Genomic DNA, 21286 nt, shown 5'->3' with positions numbered 1-21286 from the left:
GCACGAAGCTTCCGCCCTGTCTGAGGGCCGGGTCTCTGCCCTCTGACAATCAGGCCTCCATCCTGAAGTGGACTTTAGAGTCACAGAAACTCCGTGGGCCTGGCCTGGGGACCTTTTCACAGCAGGGAGCTGCATGCCTTTTCTTGCTGCGTCCTAAGCAGGTGTGACTCTTACCTGATTTGAGGCAGGTTTAGAGGTGGCACTTCGTCACAACTGACTACCTTTCTCTTCACGAGGTCCATAAGGCAAGTATCTTGATTTACTAATGAAAACATAAATGGCAGGCCAGCACAACCTGAAGCCATCCTCCTCCCGTAGGGGAGGAAGATCACGCCCTGGGAAGGCATCCTAAAGTGTTTCTGCAGGAGTCAAGCTGTCACCCAACCCCTCAGTCCGCCAGCCTGGAGCATAGAAGCAGCTGCTGCCTCCAGGGTGTTCACCTGCCCTGCACGTCACACTTGGGCCCCTGCGCTTCAGCTCACTTGCTCAGCACCGCCGGTGGGGGGCAGCTGCGCCTCCCGGGCTGTTACAGGTAGTCCTGCTCGGGTGCCTGGTTCGCACAACTCTGTGTACGTTGGCACACTGTGGGGTTCTGTTCCTTACAGCCCAAGCCCCCACCCAGTCGAGCCTACCCGTGGCTCCGCCCACCTCCCTCTGACACAAGGAGGCCTCCTGGGAGACAAGATGGAGTTTGCAGCACTTTTAATACACAAAGCAACAGGTAATAGGCTGGCTGGGTGACCAGCCTTCATTCCACAGGAAGCTCAAGTACAGATCCGGCCCAGCTGGGAAGTTACAGTTCACAGGGCATTAGAGCCAAGAGCAGGAAACACTTTTCTTTTGTCAGCCAAACGAGTCCATTTTCTGGGGATGGAAAAAAAGAAATGTTTCTTAAGTATGGCAGACCCCCAGCCTTTAAGTAAGGACATAGACTAGACCACGCCAGGCCTCCAGGCAGGCGGTGCCTGGGGAAAGCCAAGCTTCTCAGAGAGGCCACCATGGCGGGCAGCTGGCAGAACACTCCCTTCACTTTGCACCGGAGTCAGCGCCCATTCCAGACACTCTGTCCTCCTGGCCTTTGACCTTCACAGCTTCTCTTGAACTCCTCCTTGGTGACTCTGAGAAAACCAGTGACACCACAGGGCCTGCTGTGAGTTTGTCCCAGTTCCTTATGGCTTCTGGGCTCAGCTGCTGTCACCGTTCCATCCACCCACCTGGTCTCAGTGCACGTTCACTCGGGTCTGCTCCGGGGCCTGGTGTGCCTGCAACACTGTCAAAGCCTCTTCGACCTGCGGGACACAAGTGGGAGGGGCCCGTGCAGCTGCCCCAGTGGGGTCCCGGGAGGGCCTTGCCCTCCCCCTGCCTCAGCCAGATCCGAGAATTCCCCTCTCACCACCCCATTTCTGCAGAGCCCTCCTCTGACTGCTCACCAGCTCCCGTGACACAGACGCACGGCCACCACCTACACTGCTAGACAGCTGGGAAAGTCCTAACCCTTCTACTGAGTTGGAACACAGCTCTTGCCTGTGGAGCTGCAGGGAATCTGTGGAGGGCCTGGAATAGCCAGCCCTTCATTAAGGCCCTCTCCCCCTCCCAGATTCAGCAGGACTTATTAGCTGGTTTGAGCAAGAAGATAAGCATCATCTGTCCAAGCAGCAGCCTGCTAACGCATCTAGGAGATGCCTTTGTCCTTAAGTCTCCTCCCACCGCCCTCAGGGCTGCCTGCTTCTCCCAGGCTCCAGCCCACCTTGGCATTAAGGGACTCCGGGGACTCCAGCATGAGCAGCAGCTCCGAGTTGTCAATCTCCAGCAGCATGCCCGTGATCTTGCCAGCCAGCGGGGCGTGGATATTGTAGATAAGCGGGTAGAGACGCTCACCTGTGCAGAACAGCCTCTGATGCTTAGGCACACACCTGGCGGACGGCCCAGCATCCCGGGGTGGGATGGAACGGGGCAGAGAGGCATCTGGGTTCTGGTCCCAGAACTGCCCCTCCTATGTGTGTCACTGCTCCTTCTCAGGAGCCTCTTCCCCAACCATAAAGCGAGCATAGCAAACCCCACCTTGGAGACTAGTTTGAAGAGTCAGTTTGATATACGTAAAGTACACTGCGTAGCATCTAACACCAAGTTGGTTGCTGTTCAAAGACTACTCTTGCTCATTCTGCAAGAAGTCATTTGAAGTATCACACTGAAATTCTAGACAGGATACGACAGCCATACACACAAGATAAATTCACCTTCCACCTCTGGGCACCTCTAGTGACAGGGCCTCATGTTGGTGGTCAGCCCGTCTTGGCCACATGTAGGGGGTATAACCAGGATGGGGTGCCGGGTGCCTTCAGTGGGAGTAGGAGGGCTTTTCCTACGAGGAGAGTGAGGATGTTCACAGAGAATGGCTTATAGAACCTTCGACCATTATTAAGCCCACTCAGAATTTTTCTTTGAGGGGCCAGTAGTAAAGTGGCAAAACCCCAAGTGAGCTGAGGAAACAAAGGGGCGGAGGCAACGGGGGCCTTTCAAGAAGAGTCTGGAGAGCTTGGTGCAGGAAAGAACTGGTGAACCAGTAGCAAGTTCGTTCATTCACTCAACAGGTAGCGAGTTTAGCAGGACTTGCCGCAGACACTGGGATGGGGATGAACTGCACAGGCGTTCAGGGGCCAGCAGGGAACACAATTTATTTCCCCAATGCATGTTCATTTCCTGCCTCTCTGCAGTGGGCACTGAGAGACTGATGAAATGTGCTGACAGCTCATCCCACCAGGAGAGGTGTGAGGAACCCGATGGGCCATTTCCTGGTAGAAACCCAAGACCCTACTCCTCCTCTTGGCCCCTGATCGCCTCACATCTTGGGGTCTCTCCCAGCCCGAGTCAAAATCATAGGACAGCAGAGCTGGAAGACACCTGAGGACCATCTGATCTGATCAGTGTTTTAAGACCAGAGAACAGGGGCCTAGAAAGTGAAGGCGACTCGGGCAAGGTCATCCGGCAGGTGGTTTACTGGCAAGGCTGGACCTTGTTCTCACATCCGACCTCCACTCAGGGTGTTTCCCACCAGGTGAGCCAGGCTGCAGCGCCCCTTCCTGCTCCAGGGTAGGGGAACCAGCCACTCACCAATCATCTGCTTCTGCTCGTGCAGCGGGGCTGCAGCCAGCACGGATGCAGTCAAGGGCTCCTGCCCGGGGATACACACAGCGGGCTCCTGGACCTGCACATGGTGCCAAGGACACACCCCTTAACCACAGGGATGGGCAAGGCCTCGAAACACTTACCCTTTAGGTGAGCACAGGCCTCCAGGAAGGCTCTGGAGGAGGGGGAGCAGGGGGCAGGGTATGGACCATCAGGTGGGACAGAATCCCTAACAAGGGCATGGGGGACTAGACGACAGAGTTACACTCTAATGCCGACGTTTTCCGTGGTGCTAGGAACCCAAATGCACGTTGCCAAGTGAAAGCCACGTGTTACTGATCACTTGGTGCCAAATAAAAAGCACTTTTCATCAAGTAGCTTTTTGGCCACATCCCTAGCATATTTCTGACCCTTTCACATCTTGGTAACTTTAAAACTATTTTGCTCCCTAAAGACTACTCTTACTCATTTTGCAAGAAACAATTCAAAGTATATACACTGGAATTCTAGGCAGGATATGAAAATGCTGAGTTGGAGACTTTTTCAGGGGGCTGGGAGATAAATACACAAGCTTTTAATTTAATTACAGGAGATATTTTCAGTTGTTTTGCAGATTAATCACATCCTTGCTACTCACTGCATAAATACTAAAGAAATCCAGATTAACTTTGACAATAATCCAGGCAAAGCAAATCATGATGAATAAACAAAATATTTTCCTCACCCTTTTTTCCCTTCAGTTAGTAAGGGGAATCTCTTGATGATACAGGTTAGTAAGTGAAACTTTACGAGTCAAGAAAAGAAAACGAAGGCCCAGAGAGGGCCAATGCCCTCTGAGCCAGGCCCGTGGGAGCCCAGACTTAAGAGGGCAGCTGGGCCAGCCTTACCCTGGGGGTGTTGTGTGCTGCCCAGGAATATCTGTGTGCCAGGAGAGGCCCTCTTGGAGTAGAGCATCCCGCTGCACTGGGTCCTGTGGTCTGGGTACCAATGTTGGCTGTAAGAAATAAGCAGGGATGGTCAGGCCGGGCAGCAACCTAAAGGCATAAAACCTCAAGACCAGCATTCACGTAGAACCCACAATGCCGAGCACGGGGCCGGCTCACCGATGCACAAACATCTGCTAGATGAAGGCACAGATGTGCCTGCCTTACAGCCAAGACCTGTGCCCCTGTTCACAGCTGCTGCAGCTCCTCCTCAGGATCGGATCTGGTGCTGAGCCCCTGATCACGTTCACCCACACGACAAAATGGGCCGTTCTCACTCCGATTGTAGAGAAGGGGCGATCGGGTACAGTAGTCAGCAAGAGCACAGAAGCAGTCAGCCCCGGAGCTGAGTCTGTGGGACCCCGGCGCCCATGCTGACTGCTGCACTACATGGCCTCCAAGAGGGCAGGTGGCAGGATCACCGTGGAGGCTGCTTCTGACCCCTCCAGTACCACCCCCAGCAGCAAGCCCCTGCCCCCAGCCCGCCCACCTGTCGCTCCATTCCTCTGAGCCCTGCCCACACTCACCCACTCCCTGGGTGTGGGGCACCGGGCGAGGCACGTGGGTGGAGACCTGCCTGGCACCGCCGACATGGGCTGAGGGTCGCCGAGACACAGCTGCTGGCCGGACCACTGAGGCAGCTGGTGGGTAGGTGGCTGGTGACACAGAAAACATGGAGAAATTTTGGGTGGAGGGGACAGTCGGAGGGGCACAGTGCACTGTGATGGTTCTAGGGTGAGGAAGTGGGTGGGGAGGAGAACTAGAACAGTCTAGATGGGTGAATTCACTGGCAGACCCAGAACCCCAGGGCAGGGGTGTGGAAATCTGCAGTTACAAAGCCAACTTATGTCTACCTAGAGCCCCAAGAGGCATAGGCACCAGGACCACATGCCCTGTTCCCTGCTTAAGGGAGCTTCAGGTCAGGGTGAACTTCACTCTGAGAGAAGAGCCATTCATCAACAGTACTGCCAAAGGAGTGACATTTTCTGAGCTCTGCAAGAATCTCCATCACAAATCAGGAGAGCCTTCGGAGTTCACTGAAGATAACGGCTACAGTGGAGGTGATGTTATCCACCCAGATTAACACCCTGGGAAGTGACAGAGCCAGGCTTGGCCCTCAAGTCTGTGTGACACACTGTTCTGTGGGGCCCACATGGGGGGAGGGGCTGGGTCACTCACATGAGGGTCTGAGTGGCTGGGCCATCCACCTGGGGGCAGGCTGGACTGGTGGGCCAGAGCCGTAGTATGGAGCCTGGGCTGGGGGCTTTGGGAGAAAAAGATCTCGCATGAGGGGGGTTTCAGCAGGGGACACCACTGTGGGAACTCCCGTCCCCGCAGGGGACTGGTTAGTAAAGACCACAAAACAGGGCTCCTGCCTCCTGTCTCAGGAGGTCTGTTAGCCCGGAGCCCTTCAGGGCAAGATCTTAGGCTGAGCACTTGCCCCTGATGATCAGTTACCAGTCCAACGACCTGGATAAAGGGGGCCGCATCCCACGGTAACTTGTCCCACCTAAAATAACTGCTAAAGGGGGAGGGAACGTTTCCATCCTCAGAGCCACTCATCTTTCAACCGACATCTTCCCACTCCCTTTAGATCACACAAGCTCCTTCCCCAAACCATGCTCCTCAGAACATTAACATCCAGGAGAGACGTTAGCAAGTAACCCACAAAAATGATCATTTAAGTTGGGGAAATGCTACACACTCTTTGCCAATTAGGGAAAGTCACAGTGCATACACACTAGGCACATTAGGGCAGAAGAAGTAAAGAGATCTAGGCTTCTTCAGTTTAATGCAACATTTCCTAAACGTATCTGAGCGCGGAGAATCTTTTTCAGCAAATCTTTTGCACAAATCTCTCCCAGATTAGGAAGCGCTGTTTGACAGCGACACTATTACCCCTTTTAGAGATGGGGAGGAAACAGCTGCCTGCCCAGCGAGTTTCTGGCAGAAGCAAGTTAGGAATCTCTCTGTGTCCGCCTGCGCCACTCTGATCGTCCTGCTCTACCTGGCTGGTGGGAAAGGGTGTGGCGGGGCTGTGGGCGGGCGGTCACCTGGGGCACCGCGGGCAGGAAGTAGTTGGCAGGCTGCTGGAAGGAGCCCAGGAGGGGGCCGCCCAGGGCCCGCAAGGTGGAGAGGCGCTGTATGTACTGGTTGGTCAGGATGGCCTTCCGCTCCTCCTTGCGCTGGGCTAGTGCCACATACAGTGGCTTAGTGCCCACGATGCGCCCGTTCATCTCTGTCACGGCCTTTGTCGCCTCTTCTGGAGAGGAAAAACACACAAAGCCAAACCCTTTGCTGTGGTCACCCTCTGTCATCACCTAAAAGCAAGACAAGACAAGGGCTGCTCGGGGTGGGGAAGGAAGACTCCAAGGGCCATGCTCCCCTCCCTCCCTGGGGACCCAGGAGAAACTGCAGTCAAGGTGAGGGGGTCCTGTCACTCCCACATTTACTGAGGCCCACTGCATGCCAGATGCTTGAGATACCTTCTCAAGTCCAAAGGGACAGCCACCTGAGCGAGGAGGCACCACCACCCGCTTTACAGGTGATGGAAATGAGGCTCAGAGTGACTTATCCGAGACCCGTCCGCTCACTAACTGAGGGTTGCTCATTGTTTACAAGACCATTCCCCAGAGTTAGTAAGAACAGCTGCATTTCAGAGTTAATTGTTATCTCTAAATTTTCTTAAAGGATTTTCCTAAGCTGTGATGGAAGACTAGCTTCAAGTGTTACAATATCCGCTATGATGAACTGGGATGGTAGTCCAGGACTGGTTAAAATCTAAGAATGGGGCAGAGGTCTTCGGCCAGGGCCACAATCTTAAACCCTTTGATTGAGGTCACTGTGATGAAAGTCTGCATTTCAACTACTCCTTGGGTTTTATTAAACTACTCATACAGTTCTTTAGTTCATTTGTGGATTATGGACAAAATAAGATGCTCCTAAGAGCTATATTTCCTAGCAACTCCAATAAAGAAATTTGTATGGAATAGGAAAATAATTTGAATTTATATTTTTGGTGCTTTATAATGTTAATTTTCTTTTTTTTAATAGAAACAAAAGACCTTACTACCATTTAAAAAAAAAAAAGTGAAACCCAGGGTCACCTAGCCAGTGGGTCACACATCAGCCAGGACTCAAACCCAATGCACCATTCTGGTAAACCTCCCTTGGCATGAAGCCAAGTTCTTTAGGCACCTGAGGAAGAGATTCTTAATACAATGCTACTAACTGAACTGCAGATTTCATTTGGATTTCACTGGTCTTTCTAATATTTTTCTCTTCAAGGATCTAATCCAAATTGCATTTATGATTCTTGATTTTTTTTTTAGGGTCGAGACACTGGCCTGACTCCATCACTCCATAAGGACTTGAGCTGAGATCATTTAGCTAAAATCTCCTCTATTGGAGCCCTTGCTCTCCACCAATGATTTTCAACTGCACTTTTCTACCCATTCATACAGGGCCTTGCCTGAGCATTCACAGATGCCCTTGGGGAGGTCAGTGGATAGAATTTGGGGGTTTGTGAACTCAAGATAGGGGAGAAAATGGCCTTTTTTCACCTTAGCATTTCCTTCTACTTTGAATATTAGCAATGAAAAATATAGTATTCTCTGTGCGTGTGACTTTGTCAGGAAGAATAAAATATTTTCATATCATTAATTATTGCTGATCTCAAAATCTCATTTATGCTCATTGCTGCTTTATTAGATCTTATAGTTTGATGCATTAATAAAGCAGCACCTACTGCTGTCACCTTAGTATTTTGATAACTGTATTTCAATATGATTTTTTGGTAATCCTATGAGCTTCTTTTGTGCATTTAAAAATATTCTCAGAAGGGATCCATAGGCTCCAACAGATAGCCAAAATTTTTTGACACAAAAATATTGTCTTAAGTTAATAAGAACTTCTCTTAGGTAGTTAAAAAAAGATAAAATTAGTACAACTAACACTTATGCAGAGCTTCCTATGAACTTGACAGTGTTGTAAGCACTTTATATAGATTGAAAATGAGACAATCACTATTTTATAATAGAAACTATATTAAATTACATAAATATACATAAACTTATATGAAATCCCCATTTTATAACATGATAGTAACCCCAGGTGTGCCTCAACTGTAAGCAATCTGGATTTTCACAGTTCCCTTCAACCGAGGAGTCCTCAAGGAGGTTGGTGAATCTTCTGAAATTACATGCAACGTGTGTGAAAAATTAGATCATTACACTGCTTATCGTGGGCAGGTGCTCCACATGCAGGCCCTTTAGTTCTCAGGACACTTTTAGAAGTGAGTAGTGTTACTCCCATTTCACAGATGGGTATAGGGTCCAAATGGCAAAATCACTTCCTTCAGGCTCTACGATTAGTTAACGGTAGGACTGGGATTTAGATCTAGTTCTGATTAACTTTATAATCCCAGCTTCCAAACACAGTACGACATCAAGCATGCGTTTGCTGGGGAAGAGGGCTCAGAGCTTTTTATAAATCAAGTTTATCAGTTTACTGATTGATAAACTGAATCAAATTTACTCAGGCTCCCTAAAGGACGCTTAAAATGGGATTCAACAGGCCAAAGAACTTCTAGACCACTTCCTAAGAACCCAACCATCACACCACAGGTGCAGGCCCCCAGCCCTATCACGGATTCCGATCTCTTTGGAAAGTTCTTTATTCCTCCCTGCAGCTCCCTACCTCCTCACAGCCAAGTCAAACACTGCTGCCACTGCCACTTCTTACAGGAAGCCCTCTTTTCTCTTCCACTGAGCTACCGCAGCTCTGCCTCCTATACCTGCCCTGCCCCCACCACACCTTATAATAGACTTGAGTTAGTGATGTATCCGACTAGACTACAAGCTACTTAAGGGTAAGGACCACATCTGACTCGGTCCTGTGTGCTTCCTATGGGGCCTGGCAAAACAGCAGGTGCTTGAGTATGGAATGGACATACAGTGGGTCATCTTAAAATCACCTGGGGGAGCTTTTAAAAATAAAATGCCCAGGCCCTACTCTCAGAGATTTACATTGTTTATCTGACTTAAGTGTCTATTTAAGAGCTCCCCAGGGGATTTTAATGAGACGCCAGGGTTCAGAACCAACCAGCAAGCCCACCACCATCATCTTATAGATGAGGCACCAAAGACATCTGCTCAAGATCATGGAGCCCACATCACATCTCAGGTGCTAAGAGGGCTGGGCACACGTAGATGCTCAATAAATGGGGAAGAATATGAAGAATGATGCAGCCCAACCCTCTAATTTCCCAGATGGGGAAACTGAGGCCCAGAAGGGCTTATGTCACTGGCCAAGGCCAGATAACAGAAGTCAGTGGAATTTCAGAGACATAAGTTTCTGGAATCTGGCATACAGAAGGCACTCAATAAATGCTTGTTGAATGAACCTAGGTTACAGTAAGGTCCAGTAAGTCCAGCTGTGTGACTGGGACTGTATTTCTACCCTCTTCCCCTGCAGCCCAGACAAGGGTGCAGATGGGTGACAAGTTCCAATGGAATCAGACATCCCCCAAACTCCAGAAGCAGCAGCACAGCACCAACTGCCGGGAAGCCACAGGGCGGGGATGGGGGGATGCAGGCAGTGAGGATGGGAGGGGAAAGCTACCCCCTGTAGGTGCCCCTGGTCCTCACCTTGGCGCTGGTTATGACCCCATAGGGAGAGAACTCCTTCCTCAGTTTCTCATCATTGATGGAGTCATCCAGGTTCTTCACATACAGGTTCACGCCCTGGAAGCCAAGGATACACTAGATGTACCCCTTCCCCTCCAAGCCCCAGAATGCCTTGGGGTGGGGGAGGGACCAATATGGGCCATGGGGGCACTGGAAGCCCCGCCCACCAAGCCTCCAGTCCCCAGTTTCCGAAGTACCCATGCACCCCACCCATCACCCAGCGTTCCCATCACCTGGAAGCTGCAGCCCGCTCCCCCTCAACCATCCCCAAAGCCACGTTCCCGGAAGTGGGATTGCTAGAGGAGGGAGTCACACTCAGGGCCATCACATACAGACACTTTCACATGGAAGCAGCTGCCTCCAGGAGAGCTGACCATCACCTGGTAACGGGTCAGCCGATCCTGCTTCATCTGTTCGAACCTGCGCTTCAGCTCATTCTGCCGCTCCACCCGCTTCTGGGCCCGGCCCACGTAGAGCAGCTGCCCACTCACCTCCCTCCCGTTCATGTCCATCACAGCCTGTGCAGAGAAGAGGCAGCGACAGTGCTTGGTAACCATCCTGATGAGGCGCTGGCCTCAGCCGTGGCCTCCAGTCCCGTCTTCTGGGCCCAGAGGGGGCCACCTGCAAGCCAGGCCATCCTCGTTAGCTGAGAATAATTAGGACGAGGATCAAGGCCATTTAAAGTGAACCCACTTTTTAAAGACATGGGACAAAACTTCAGAGCAAATTACGGATTAAAAACTTTTGATCTACTTTAAAAAGTGAAATTGAAATTTGCCAAGTTTGCCATATTTAATATTTACGTTTCAACTGTAAATACACACCAATGGTTTGAACAAAGCAACAACCGTAATTCTTTCAAAATGGCGTGACAGCATAATCCACATCCTTCATTTCCTGTTGGGTTTCACAGCACAAAGAACCCTCCTGGCTAACTATGAGGGCTTTGGTTTAGAAACGTTGGCTTCTTAACCCTTGTTGATTTTTCTTTTCTTCAGTTAACTGGCCTAAGCCTGCCAGATCCCAAATTGTCAGTGGCTTTGATTGCATGAAATCCTACATCTTCTGCCAAAACGTGCAATGATTCTCTGCAATCCATTTATACTGAACTGAATCTGCATCGATTTATCTGCAAGAATTAGCAAAAGGCTGTCCCACGTGTATACTGACTCAATGGTCCAGATTAGACATTGGTGTTAGGGAGGAGAAATGTTTGAAAGGGCACTGACTTTATTAAGTGGTCAGTTCATTAGTAAACATTTTCACATAATGACAACTTGCTTCCCTACCTGAACATGCAAATATATGTAAATATATGTAAAAACACTCTGGTACCCTAATAACTGCCTGTTTTACATCAGTCTTAAAGGTCATTATCCAAAAGGGAACCCTCCTACACTGCTGGTGGGAATGCAATTTGGTGCAGCCACTATGGAAAACAGTATGGAGATTCCTTAAAAAACTAAAGTAGACTTACCATATGATCCAGCAATCCCACTCCTGGGCACATATCCAGAGAAAACTCTAATTCAAAAAGATACATGCACTCCAATGTTCATAGCAGCACTATTTACAATAGCCAAGACAGGGAAGCAGCCCTAATGTCCCCTAACAGATGATTGGATAAATTTGTGATACACACACACACACACACACACACACAACGGACTACTACTCAGTCATTAAAAAAAAGCCATTTGCAGCAACATGGGTGGACCTGGAGATTATCATACTAAGTGAAATAAGTCAGACAGAGAAAGACAAATATTTATCATTTACATGTGGAATCTAAAAAAATGACACAAATGAACTTATTTACAAAACAGAAACAGACTCATAGACATAAAAAACAAATTTATGGTTACTAAAGGGGAAAGGAGGCGGGGTAAATTGGGAGTTTGGGATTAGCAGATACCAAGTACTACATACAGAACAGACAGATAACAAGGTCCTACTGTATAGCACAGGGAACTATACTCAACAGCTTATAATAAATAGTAACATGGCACTTTCCCTCCCTGGCCTCAATCGCACCATCAGCTCAAGAAGAGGTTGGTGACTGTCTCAAAGGCCCCTACTACTTCCTAAACAGCAAGAATCTATGAAAAGCCAGCCGGCCTCAAGGTACGGAAGCGACCAGAGGAGGCTGAAGGCTCCTGCCTATATGGTAGGCAGGAAGGGCCCTGGCTGCAGAGCGACTTTCTTTTCCTCTCCAGGCAGCTGGAGCCCTCTGTTCCTGATCTCCCGTCTTCCCAGTCCTGATTCCACGCCTCCTCTGTACAGGGCCAGGGGGAGACTCCTACCTTCTGGGCTTCCTCATGCTTCTCAAAGTTGACAAAGCCGAAGCCGCGGGAGTGGCCACTGTCATCCCTCATCACCTTCACACTCAGCATCTTCCCTGGGAAGGGCCAAAGTGGCTCAAAGGGGAGTTGGGGAAGCCCAGAGATGTCCCCCTAGGTCTTCAGGAAACCCCAGGAGGGCCCCCCTCCCAGCCTGAGCTGGGAGCGGAAGAGACAGTGATCCCAACTCCCTTGGGGAACACGCCTACCAAACTGGGAGAAGAGGTCCTGCAGGCGCCGCTCATCCACGTCCACGTGGAGGTTCTTCACATAGACATTGGTGAACTCCATAACCCGAGTTCCCAGCTCTGCCTCTCGCTCCCGTCGGGACTTGAAGTGGCCAACAAAGCTGGGGACACATAAACAGGGTAGGCAGTTGCCTATGGCCACTACCAGCCACCCCATCCCAACCCTGGCTCACTCAGCAACCCTGAGTCACTTGGGTCAATTGCCACCGGTCTCTAGGCCTCTGTACCCCTCATCAGGGGACCAGGCAGAGCAATAGTCCTTAGATGGAATATATCCAAGGCCCGATCACCTCCAACAGCTAAGATTCTACATTCCAGCGTAAGGTTAACATGACTTCACTCTTGTGGCAAATGCAGAAGGTCTCCTCCCGCACACCAGGCAGCTGAGTGCCCCGGAGATATGGACATGAACTTGGGAGTCAGACAGACAAGGGCTGGAATCCTCTCTCTGCAGTTACCTAGCTATGTGACCCTGGGCGAGTGACTTAAGCTCTCTGAGCCTCAGTGTTCATTCCTATAAAACTAGGGGTCAAGCTCACATCACGGGGATTTGCTTATTCATTTAGCACGTACTGGGTGCTCTAGAGAAGCAGTTGTGAGAGAAGCAGATGTGGTTTATGCCAGTGTTACCGGGGGCGGGGAATGAGATCATTTAAATACAACATGAATTTTTTAAATTGTGATTTCAAGTTCATATAAACACATCTAGGAAAGTATCCTAGATTAAGAAAAAATCAAGCATAAGAAAATTTGATGGTATCTATAAGACATTTAGCACAAATAAGTCGTAGCTGGCCCCCAAAATTGAAGGAAACTGAGTCAAAAGAAAACTTGGACAAATTGAAGCTGACAAAGATAAAAAAAGTGCTTCTGAGAATTGGGAAAAGCCCACTGAAGTTCAGATTTGCTGACAGGAGCCTCTCCTGAGAAACTCTGGACAGAATAACTCTCGGTGCCTGTTCCAGCTCAAAGCCTCCTCCACTGCTCAGCCTTGGGCACCAGGCTGGGTCATCAGATGGGCAGAACCAGAACTGAGGAAGGGAACCACCAGAGCGGAGTCTCTCCAGCACCTGTGTCTCAATTTTCCCATCTGTGCTTGAAAGGCATGAAGATAGCAGGCTAAGCATATGCCCACCTTCCTTCCTGTCCCCCAATCCCAGGAAACAAAAGATTTTTTTTAAAAAAAATCAGTGACACTGAGAAGGCTGGAAAACAGATGAAATCACTAAGTCCATTGATGATCTGGCCATGAGCTGTTCCTGCTGGAATTTCAAAAGCATCACTTGATGCACTGCTTAGAACCACCTTCTAATGCACACCAGGAGTCGAATTTTTCCTTGAGCAAAGGGAGTCCCTGAGAGATAGAGTGAGTTGTCCAAGGTCACACTGCCAGGAAGAGTACTGGTAGCTACTCAGTGCCTGGGGCCCAGGAGACTGGCGGTAGCATCAGTCTCCAGTTGGTGGTGCCATGATCCTGCCTCTTTAGCCCCGGCCCCGCCCCTACATCCCACCACTCACACTTTGCGGTCATTCAGCAGCATCCCGTTCATGGTGCTGATGGCGTGTTGCGCAGCCTCATAGGTCTCAAAATGGACAAAGCCAAAGCCTCGGGAGCCATGATCGTCACATACCACCTGGGCCACGGGGGAAAACAACATGGAGAGCACCCATCATAAGGTTCACGTAGAAAAGAATGACAATGGTGATAAGGACTAACACCCGAGTGCTTGCTCTGTGCCTGTGAAGACAGTCCCATGTCACAAAACAGCCCTGTTTTAGAGATGGGAAACAAAAGCTCAGAGAGGTCAATCCACTTGCTTAAGATCACACGGTAAGGAGGGATAGAGTCCTCAAATTGCACATGTCTCGTCTATACCACAGACCAGCTTTTAATGATCTTCTTAAGGCGACAGATGAAAGGATTAGATTCAAACCCCTTTCCTGAATCTTTGTTTCTAACAGCAAATTAGAAACAACCTGAGTATCCACCAAGAGGAGACTGGTTAAACAAATCACAGTACATTCACACTGTACGTAGCTGAAGAGAGCATGGTAGGTTTCACAGCTGACAGTTATCTGCAAGGTAGTTAAATGGAAAAAAAAATCAAGCCCATTTGGGTTAAAGTGGGCATCTACCCTTGGAAATTTTACAGAGACACACACAAAACTTTAATTATTATTTCTGGGAACTAGAGTTGAAAGGAACGGAACCTTCTTTTTCACCTTATTCCTTTCCACACTGTTTAAACTTTACCCATTATTATTTCAACAGCAAATTTGTTTCAAATTTTTAAAAGACCCACACACATCCTACCCCCATTCTGTAAGGCTCTTGACTCGTCTGAAGGACAGACCTTGCGAACGGGAAAGCTCTTCAGTTCATGTAGGTCCCATCCCTCTGGTTGAACTTGCACTAAGACCCCTGACGACCATCTCATGGGGTGCACAGCTCCGCTCATCCCTGCAGCCACTGCCCCAGCTCATGCCATTACCACCACGCCAGCTCCCAACCCAGCTTCCAACCTGACCACTGGGACGCTTTTTCTAAAATATAATTGTGACCACGTCCCTCCGGGAAACAACCTCCAGTAGCTCCCACCATCCACAGAACTACACCAGCCTGGCATCTGAGGCGCTCCAGGTGGCTCCGCACAAGTCCTGCTTCTAAATCCACACCCAACATGCACCCCTCCGGCTCTAAGCAGGGTCACTCCACTTTCAACTCAAGCCCAGATCCTTCATTCAGATTTAATCACATCAATGGGGCCCCACTTGGGGGCAAGCACCTGCTAAGGGCATCACATACTGTTATGCTTGTCTTAAGAATCCTTTCAAGCAACTCTTAATCTCTGAACCCCAGCTGCTGGATTGGGGAAAATGGGAATAAATGGTTTGTCTGAGATCAGCCAGCCAGTAGAAGCAACTATTTGATTATTATTGTAGCTACCATTTAGATGCTTAATGGAGTGCCAGCTACTCTTTCAAGGGCCATCCGTGTTGTGAAGATGGTACTTGAGTTCACATATGTTCACAACTGCCCTATGAGGTAGGTTCTACCACTGCCCCCTTTTAAAGGAAACTGAAGGGTGGAGAGGTTAAACAACCAGCCCAAGGTCACACCGCCAGGAAGTGAAAGGGGCAGAATTTGAACTCAGGACACTTCGCCCCGAAGTCCAAGTTCTGACCAACTACACCATGCTGCCACGCTGCTCAGTAGGCTGGGCTGGCCTTTGCTCTCAGGTGGCTGGCCTGCAGGCCTCGTGGCATCCCAGTGCGCCTCAGAAACCTCTCCTCAGCCATGGAGCACTCTCTTCCCTGGGCTTTTGGCTCCATGGGCCACTGTGCCGTTCCGTCAGAGCCCAATTTCCAGCTGTTCCTCAAAGTCCCACCATTCCCAACCCGCCCGAGAGCACTCAGGAGCTCTCAAGGAGGAGTTCTAAGACAGAGGGTGCCATTGCTCCACAACCCCTCTCCCCCCACCACCTCCCCAAAAAGGTGGACACGCCAAAGGCTAGAGGGTAACTGACCAGCCATCCTCATGAAATCTAAAGGCAAACGCCCAGGGGGACGGACCACGCTGTACGCCTTGTATCTAACCAGGCCCACAACAGGGCTTCATTAGGCCTGCAAAGATGCCTGAGTCACAGAGCTTCCTGTCCAACCCCCAGTGGCCCAGAGGAAGGCTCAAAGGCCTGAATAATGGGGGACAGACATACTATTCCCTGTCGAGTTAACCTCAACTAAGCTGGCAGATCCACTGGTTCGGATCCTGGCTTGGTCTCTTATCTTCCACCCCCATAACATATCATCGTGGACAAGGGACCCCAGCTCAGGCTCTCTGTCCTCAAAGGTAACTCAGGGATCCTCCTATTTACATCTTAAGAGGCTGTTGTGGGCAATTCAGTGAGGATGTGTATCGGCTATTATTATTGTAAGCACTTAGCACAAAGTTGATTCTTCCATTGGTCCCCTCTCTGTCCATCATGGGGAGCCCACAGCAGCCACTGCAGCTCTTCTAGTCTGTCTGCTCCTCTGAGGGATATCCCCTCATTCACAGGGAGATGGTGAGGCCTCACTTGAGAACTTTACTATTACATGTCAGGCGCAGTCCTAGTCACGGAGGAGTAATGACACACAAGGAGCCATCACCCCCCAAACTCCTTCCTCCCCCCCGACCTTCCCAGAAGGGTGGACATGCCAGAGGCTGCAGGGTAACTGACTGGCTATTCTCATCACCGGATTTAAGCCCTCAGTCAGGTCTGACTGACCTGCTGCGTGGCCCCCAACCCTCAACTACAAAGTCAGAGGAATGACCATGGCCCTTCTCAAATTATACACCATTAGCTCAACAAATATTTATTAAGTACCTACTATGTTTTCACATCTTATTTAGGTACTGGGATCCAGTGGTGAATAAGAACAAGATCCCTACTCTTATGGAACTTCATTCTACTGTAAGAGAAATGTCAAATACAAGGCGTAGTCCACTGCCACCATGGCCCTAATCAATGGCCTTTCTGTATCCACCCGCCTTGTCTTATAATTTCTGCTGCCCTTTCACTCTGAATTTGGGCTGTTCTTGTGACTTGCTTTGGCCAATAGAATGAGTGGAAGTGACAGTATACCAGTTCTGAGCCCAGGTCTCAAGAGGCCTAGCAAGTTTGCATTCTCTGTCTCCTGGGACCCTGTCATTGCCATGAGAATACCCTGGACTATCCTGCTGGAGATGAAAACCCAGAGGGAGGAAACTGACACTGCAGCTGACAGCCACCCACTCCCTAAAAGCAGAGCCATCCAGCTCTCAGGGGGCACTTGAAGGGGCCCAGCCAAGAGTGGAAGAACTGCCCATTGGAACTCAGCTCCAACTGCCAACTGCAGAATTAAGAGCAAAATAAACAGTTGTTGTTGACAGCCACTAAATTATAAGGTGGGGACACAGCAATACCAAGTTGATACACATGTGACCACGGATAGTTCTATGAAGATAAAACTGAGAACTACCACCATTCAAGTGCTTGTTGTACCTGGAACTTTACTGACAAGATCTTGTAAACTACAGAGTGAGCTGTTGCTGGGTATCTCTCTAGCACACAGGTGTCTGACACAGAACCCCCAAGAGGCACACCCACCTTGCAAGAGAGGATGTTCCCGAAGGTGGAGAAGGTGTCATACAAGGCCTTGTTGTCAATGGAGTCCTCCAGGTTCTTGATGAAGATGTTGCCCACACCCGACTTGCGAAGTCCTGGGTCTCGCTGGGACCACATGATGCGGATGGGCTGGCCTTTGATCACCTCAAAGTTCATTGTGTCCAGTGCCCGCTCAGCTGGACAGAGAGAGAGAAAGGGGCAAGTTGAGGAGATTTTTTTTCCCCAGGCCCCAGAGAGCTTGATTGGGAGCTGAGCCAAAAAAAAAAAAAAAAAAAAAAAAAAAGGAGCCACGCTCTGGGTCTCACTTCAGATAAGAGCCTGAAGGCTCAGGAGTGATAAACAGGAAGAATTAACGTGTATGGCACTCCTCCCACCTTTCAGGTAGGATGTCATTCAACTCTTCACCATAGCCATGTGAGCATGACTTCCTATTCCCATTTTACAGAAGGGCAAACTGAGGCTCAGAAAGGGGAAAGACCAGGAGGGCCCCTGTGACAAGGGTGGCAGCAGTGTGAGGAAATTGAAGGTCAGAGGTACTGAGCAGCAGAGTCGAGATTTGATCCCAAGGGGTATGGCTTTCAGGAAAGTAAATATCACCTCTCTGAGCCCATTTCTACACCTGTAAAGAGGGGATGATGATATGACCCACCTTTCTACATCTAACAAAGGGAGAGAATACCATCTGCCTCCAGGTTATCAGACAGGCTGAAAGGCAACAAGGTGTGCAAGGCGCCTTGTACTTTATAACCGGCACATTAGGTGTTTGGTAAATGGTTGTGTCTAAAAACAGCAGCCTATGCCCATCCTCCTGCCACTGCTACAGCCTGTCCCCCTCCCAGGTGGTACGCTGTCCCCTGCTTCAGGGATGCTTCTGGTTCAGATGCGTGGAGGGGAACTGTGGAATACTCAGTGGGCAGGTTTCGAGAAGTCCGGGTTTTCCATCTGATCCTGCCATAAACACCCAGGAGGAAAATCCTTCCCCTCGCTGGAGCTCAGTATCCCCATCTATGAAGTCTGGCAAAAGAGGTCAGGTGCTGCAGGGCTTGGAGGAAGGTGGCAAGAGGCAGTGGGTGGGTAAGAAGGCTCCCAAGAATCCAGCTCAGCCACCTGCTGGGAAACTGGCAGAACCACCTCAGCAAACTCCCAGCGCAGGGAACCTCCCCATCCTCCCGGCAGACTCAGAGTAAACGTGCCCCCTTTTGGACTTGGCTAGGGGAGGCCTAGTTAGGTTTCTGGAGTCTTACACCTGACCGCTACAGTTACTATGATTTTTCTTAGGTTAGCACTTACTAAGAGCTTTCAATGCACCACGTGATACTGGAGATACTTCACACAGTTCTCCATTCCTTTGTGGTACTGGAGAATAAGCCTTAGCCCCATTTTACAGATCAAGAGGTGCCAAGTGTGAAATCTTGCTCAAGCTCGCACCCTAGTGGCAGAGATTAAGCAAAACCCCAGGCTCGCTCTTAAATGTATCGACTCAACCGAAGTGGGGACACACCCAGCTGGCAAACTAATCAATCCTATCAGCTCTGAGAAATGGGTTGTGGAGCCTGAAGTGAAGGCAGCTTTTTCGGTTTCCGAAGGTAGAAACGCTGCCGGGCGGGAACACCTGCAGCCCCAAGCCCAGCCCGCCTGGCTTCTCTACTCGTTGTCTCGGGGCATCCTCTTCAGGTGCTTTGAATTTCGCACCCTCCCAACCACTGTATAAGGCAGGTACCATCCCCATTTCGCAGACAGGCAAGTGAAGCTCAGAATGATTGATTTACTTGCTCAAAAACTGCAGAGCTGCAGGCTTTCTAATCCCACGTCTGGCTGACCCCAAAGCCCTTGGCTCTTTGCACTTAGCCTTAACACCTCTACTCCGTAAACAGGAGCACCAGTATAACACACAATAGGCGCACGCTAATTGCTACTTCCTGTTTCAGGGGCCCCCTCAGGATCCCTTCCAACGCCCTGTATCTCTGGACCTCAGTTTCTCTGCCTGCAAAATGGAAGATGAAGGCGCAGCAGCCAGAGATGAAAGCGCGGGTGGCCGGGATGCTATCTCTCCGTCCATGCGTTCCCCCTACCCGCTTCCCAGGGCTCACCGTCGGCCGGCTGCTGGAAGTTGATGTAGGCATAGCCCAGCGAGCGGCGGGTGGCCACGTCGCGGCACACGCGGATGGACAGGATGGGGCCGGCGGGTGAGAACTTCTCGTAGAGCATGGCCTCGGTCACATCGGGGTGCAGGTCGCCCACGTAGAGCGAGGCGAGCGGGTAGCCGGGGCCGCTGGCGTTCATGGTGGGCAGCTGCGGGGACTGCGTGTAAATCCAGGAGCCGAAAGGGCGTGCGGGGGCGCGCGGGGCGGAGGGGCTTTTCCTACCCAGGCCCGCCCCCCGCCTTTACCACCCACGCCGCCCCAGGCGCCAATCGCGGACGCGCTCGGGTCCCGCCCCGCACCTGGGGCCTCTCAGGCTTCTAGAAGCCCCAGGTGGGGGGCATCTCTGCCCCCGCGACAGGAGCGGGGAAAGCCCTCACCTGGCCCAGGGTAGGGCTGCCGGGACCTGGGGGGAGCTCCGAGCCGTTGCCAACAGCGCAGAGGGCGGGGACCGGAAAGGCGGGGAGACCTGGGTTCTAATTCCAGTTATGTCAATTGTCCATCTGCGCCAGTTCCGTTTCCCTTCTGTGTGAAATGGGGAGGACTCCCTCTTCGCAAAAATTAAAGGAGACCGTGTGCTCTATACGTTTTACACACAGAATTGCGAGCCGGATGCCCAGTTTCAAAGCTTGTGTACCTTGCCTCCTAAAAGGGGTCTTTTTCTCATCAAAGACAGCCTGCCTGATCCAGTCCCACCTTTCTGGAACCTGCTTGGTGGTTTAGGATTGAAGGCTCCATGTGAGAATTTCTTTTGACACTGGCTCTTCTATTGACAAGACCTTTTTGTGGGCTAGTCTTTGAGCACCTCTTTCTCATAAGGAATCCACTTCTCCCTCCGCTCCACCAGGAAGGTTCACCAAGTCCCTTGGGGCCCCGTCTCAAGGGAAATGAACAGTAGGGACCTCACAGAACAAGGTCATGGCGGTGGTCCCAAACTGAGCATCAAGACCCCCTGTCAGTCTGAGCCTACAGCCCCAATCTGTGGTGTAGGGTCATTTTTGAAAAAACGAGTCCCATCCATTATGGATCCATACTTCACTGCCTCTCCTGGTTTCCGGCTTCAGTAAAACAGGTAGGTTCCCACTGACCTTTGGTTGAGTGTGACAGGTGAACAGCTTGGGAAACTAGGGGCAGGAGCTAGTCTGGCTGCCCAGCCTACAACAGCAAGAAAGCACCAATTCTAATCTTGGGCTTGAATAACTCCCTATCTTTTCCCCTCTTCTTGTGGGAGTGTGGATTTTTTTTCTTTTTTTTGAGGGGGGGAAATCCCATGAGGAAACTCCGTGCTGCAGGCTACCATAAACAGTATTAGGGCAGATGACAGCTGTTATGACCTCGGAGATGACCAGGACTTAGGCAACCACCTCTCACTGGCTTGGTTACACCTCAGACTTTTAGTAGAGGGAGTGGTGTGTGAATGGGGTGCAAACAGTCCATACCAAATCTTAGAAGCCACAAAAGCAGACCTAAGCCCTGGACAGTTTGCTGTGGAAGGTGGAGAGGCTGTGTGTTAATTCGTGGCACTTTCTTCCCCTTTACACCACCTTGACTTCTGGTTCTAAAGGATGAAACAAAGCAGTTGCCTACTTTTAGAGTCCTAAGTTTAAGTGTGATC

The 21286-nt window shown here is 50.4% G+C and overlaps 1 protein-coding gene across 3 annotated transcripts; it reads right to left on the bottom strand.

Annotated features, from left to right (window-relative positions):
- Positions 1 to 685: 685 nt before the first annotated feature.
- On the bottom strand, positions 686 to 21245 carry PABPC1L (poly(A) binding protein cytoplasmic 1 like). Of its 3 annotated transcripts, none has more exons than XM_032461223.1 (16): positions 20052 to 20641; positions 19621 to 19822; positions 17513 to 17706; positions 13902 to 14017; positions 12345 to 12484; positions 12100 to 12194; positions 10177 to 10314; positions 9758 to 9853; positions 6164 to 6430; positions 5289 to 5373; positions 4637 to 4765; positions 4014 to 4120; positions 3112 to 3205; positions 1748 to 1878; positions 1215 to 1289; positions 686 to 864 (listed from the first exon to the last, which is right to left on the bottom strand). In XM_032461223.1, exons 2-15 carry the CDS (start codon positions 19811 to 19813, stop codon positions 1221 to 1223), a joined length of 1854 nt encoding a protein of 617 aa, XP_032317114.1. In that variant the 5' UTR covers positions 19814 to 19822; positions 20052 to 20641; the 3' UTR covers positions 686 to 864; positions 1215 to 1220. The 3 variants fall into 3 exon arrangements, with proteins under 3 accessions (XP_032317114.1, XP_014422189.2, XP_032317115.1); XM_014566703.2 differs by lacking the exon at positions 686 to 864 and adding an exon at positions 945 to 1118; XM_032461224.1 differs by lacking the exons at positions 686 to 864; positions 1215 to 1289; positions 1748 to 1878; ... (2 more) ...; positions 4637 to 4765; positions 5289 to 5373 and having other exon boundaries at positions 6220 to 6372; positions 20052 to 21245.
- Positions 21246 to 21286: the final 41 nt, after the last annotated feature.

This window comes from Camelus ferus, chromosome 19 (genome assembly GCF_009834535.1).
Source record: "Camelus ferus isolate YT-003-E chromosome 19, BCGSAC_Cfer_1.0, whole genome shotgun sequence".
NCBI classification, from domain to species: domain Eukaryota; kingdom Metazoa; phylum Chordata; class Mammalia; order Artiodactyla; family Camelidae; genus Camelus; species Camelus ferus.
This window is presented reverse-complemented; position numbering and strand designations above follow the sequence as displayed.

What these genes read in the sequence shown, in the direction of transcription:
- PABPC1L (XM_032461223.1), bottom strand. Translation starts at nt 19,813, where the DNA reads ATGAACGCCAGCGGCCCCGGCTACCCGCTCGCCTCGCTCTACGTGGGC. An exon ending in CTGCTGAATGACCGCAAAGT is followed by an intron (nt 12,485 to 13,901) that starts GTGAGTGGTGGG and finishes ATGTGTCCCCAG; the next exon opens with CTTTGTTGGCCACTTCAAGT. An exon ending in AGCATGAGGAAGCCCAGAAG is followed by an intron (nt 10,315 to 12,099) that starts GTAGGAGTCTCC and finishes TTCTCTGCACAG; the next exon opens with GCTGTGATGGACATGAACGG.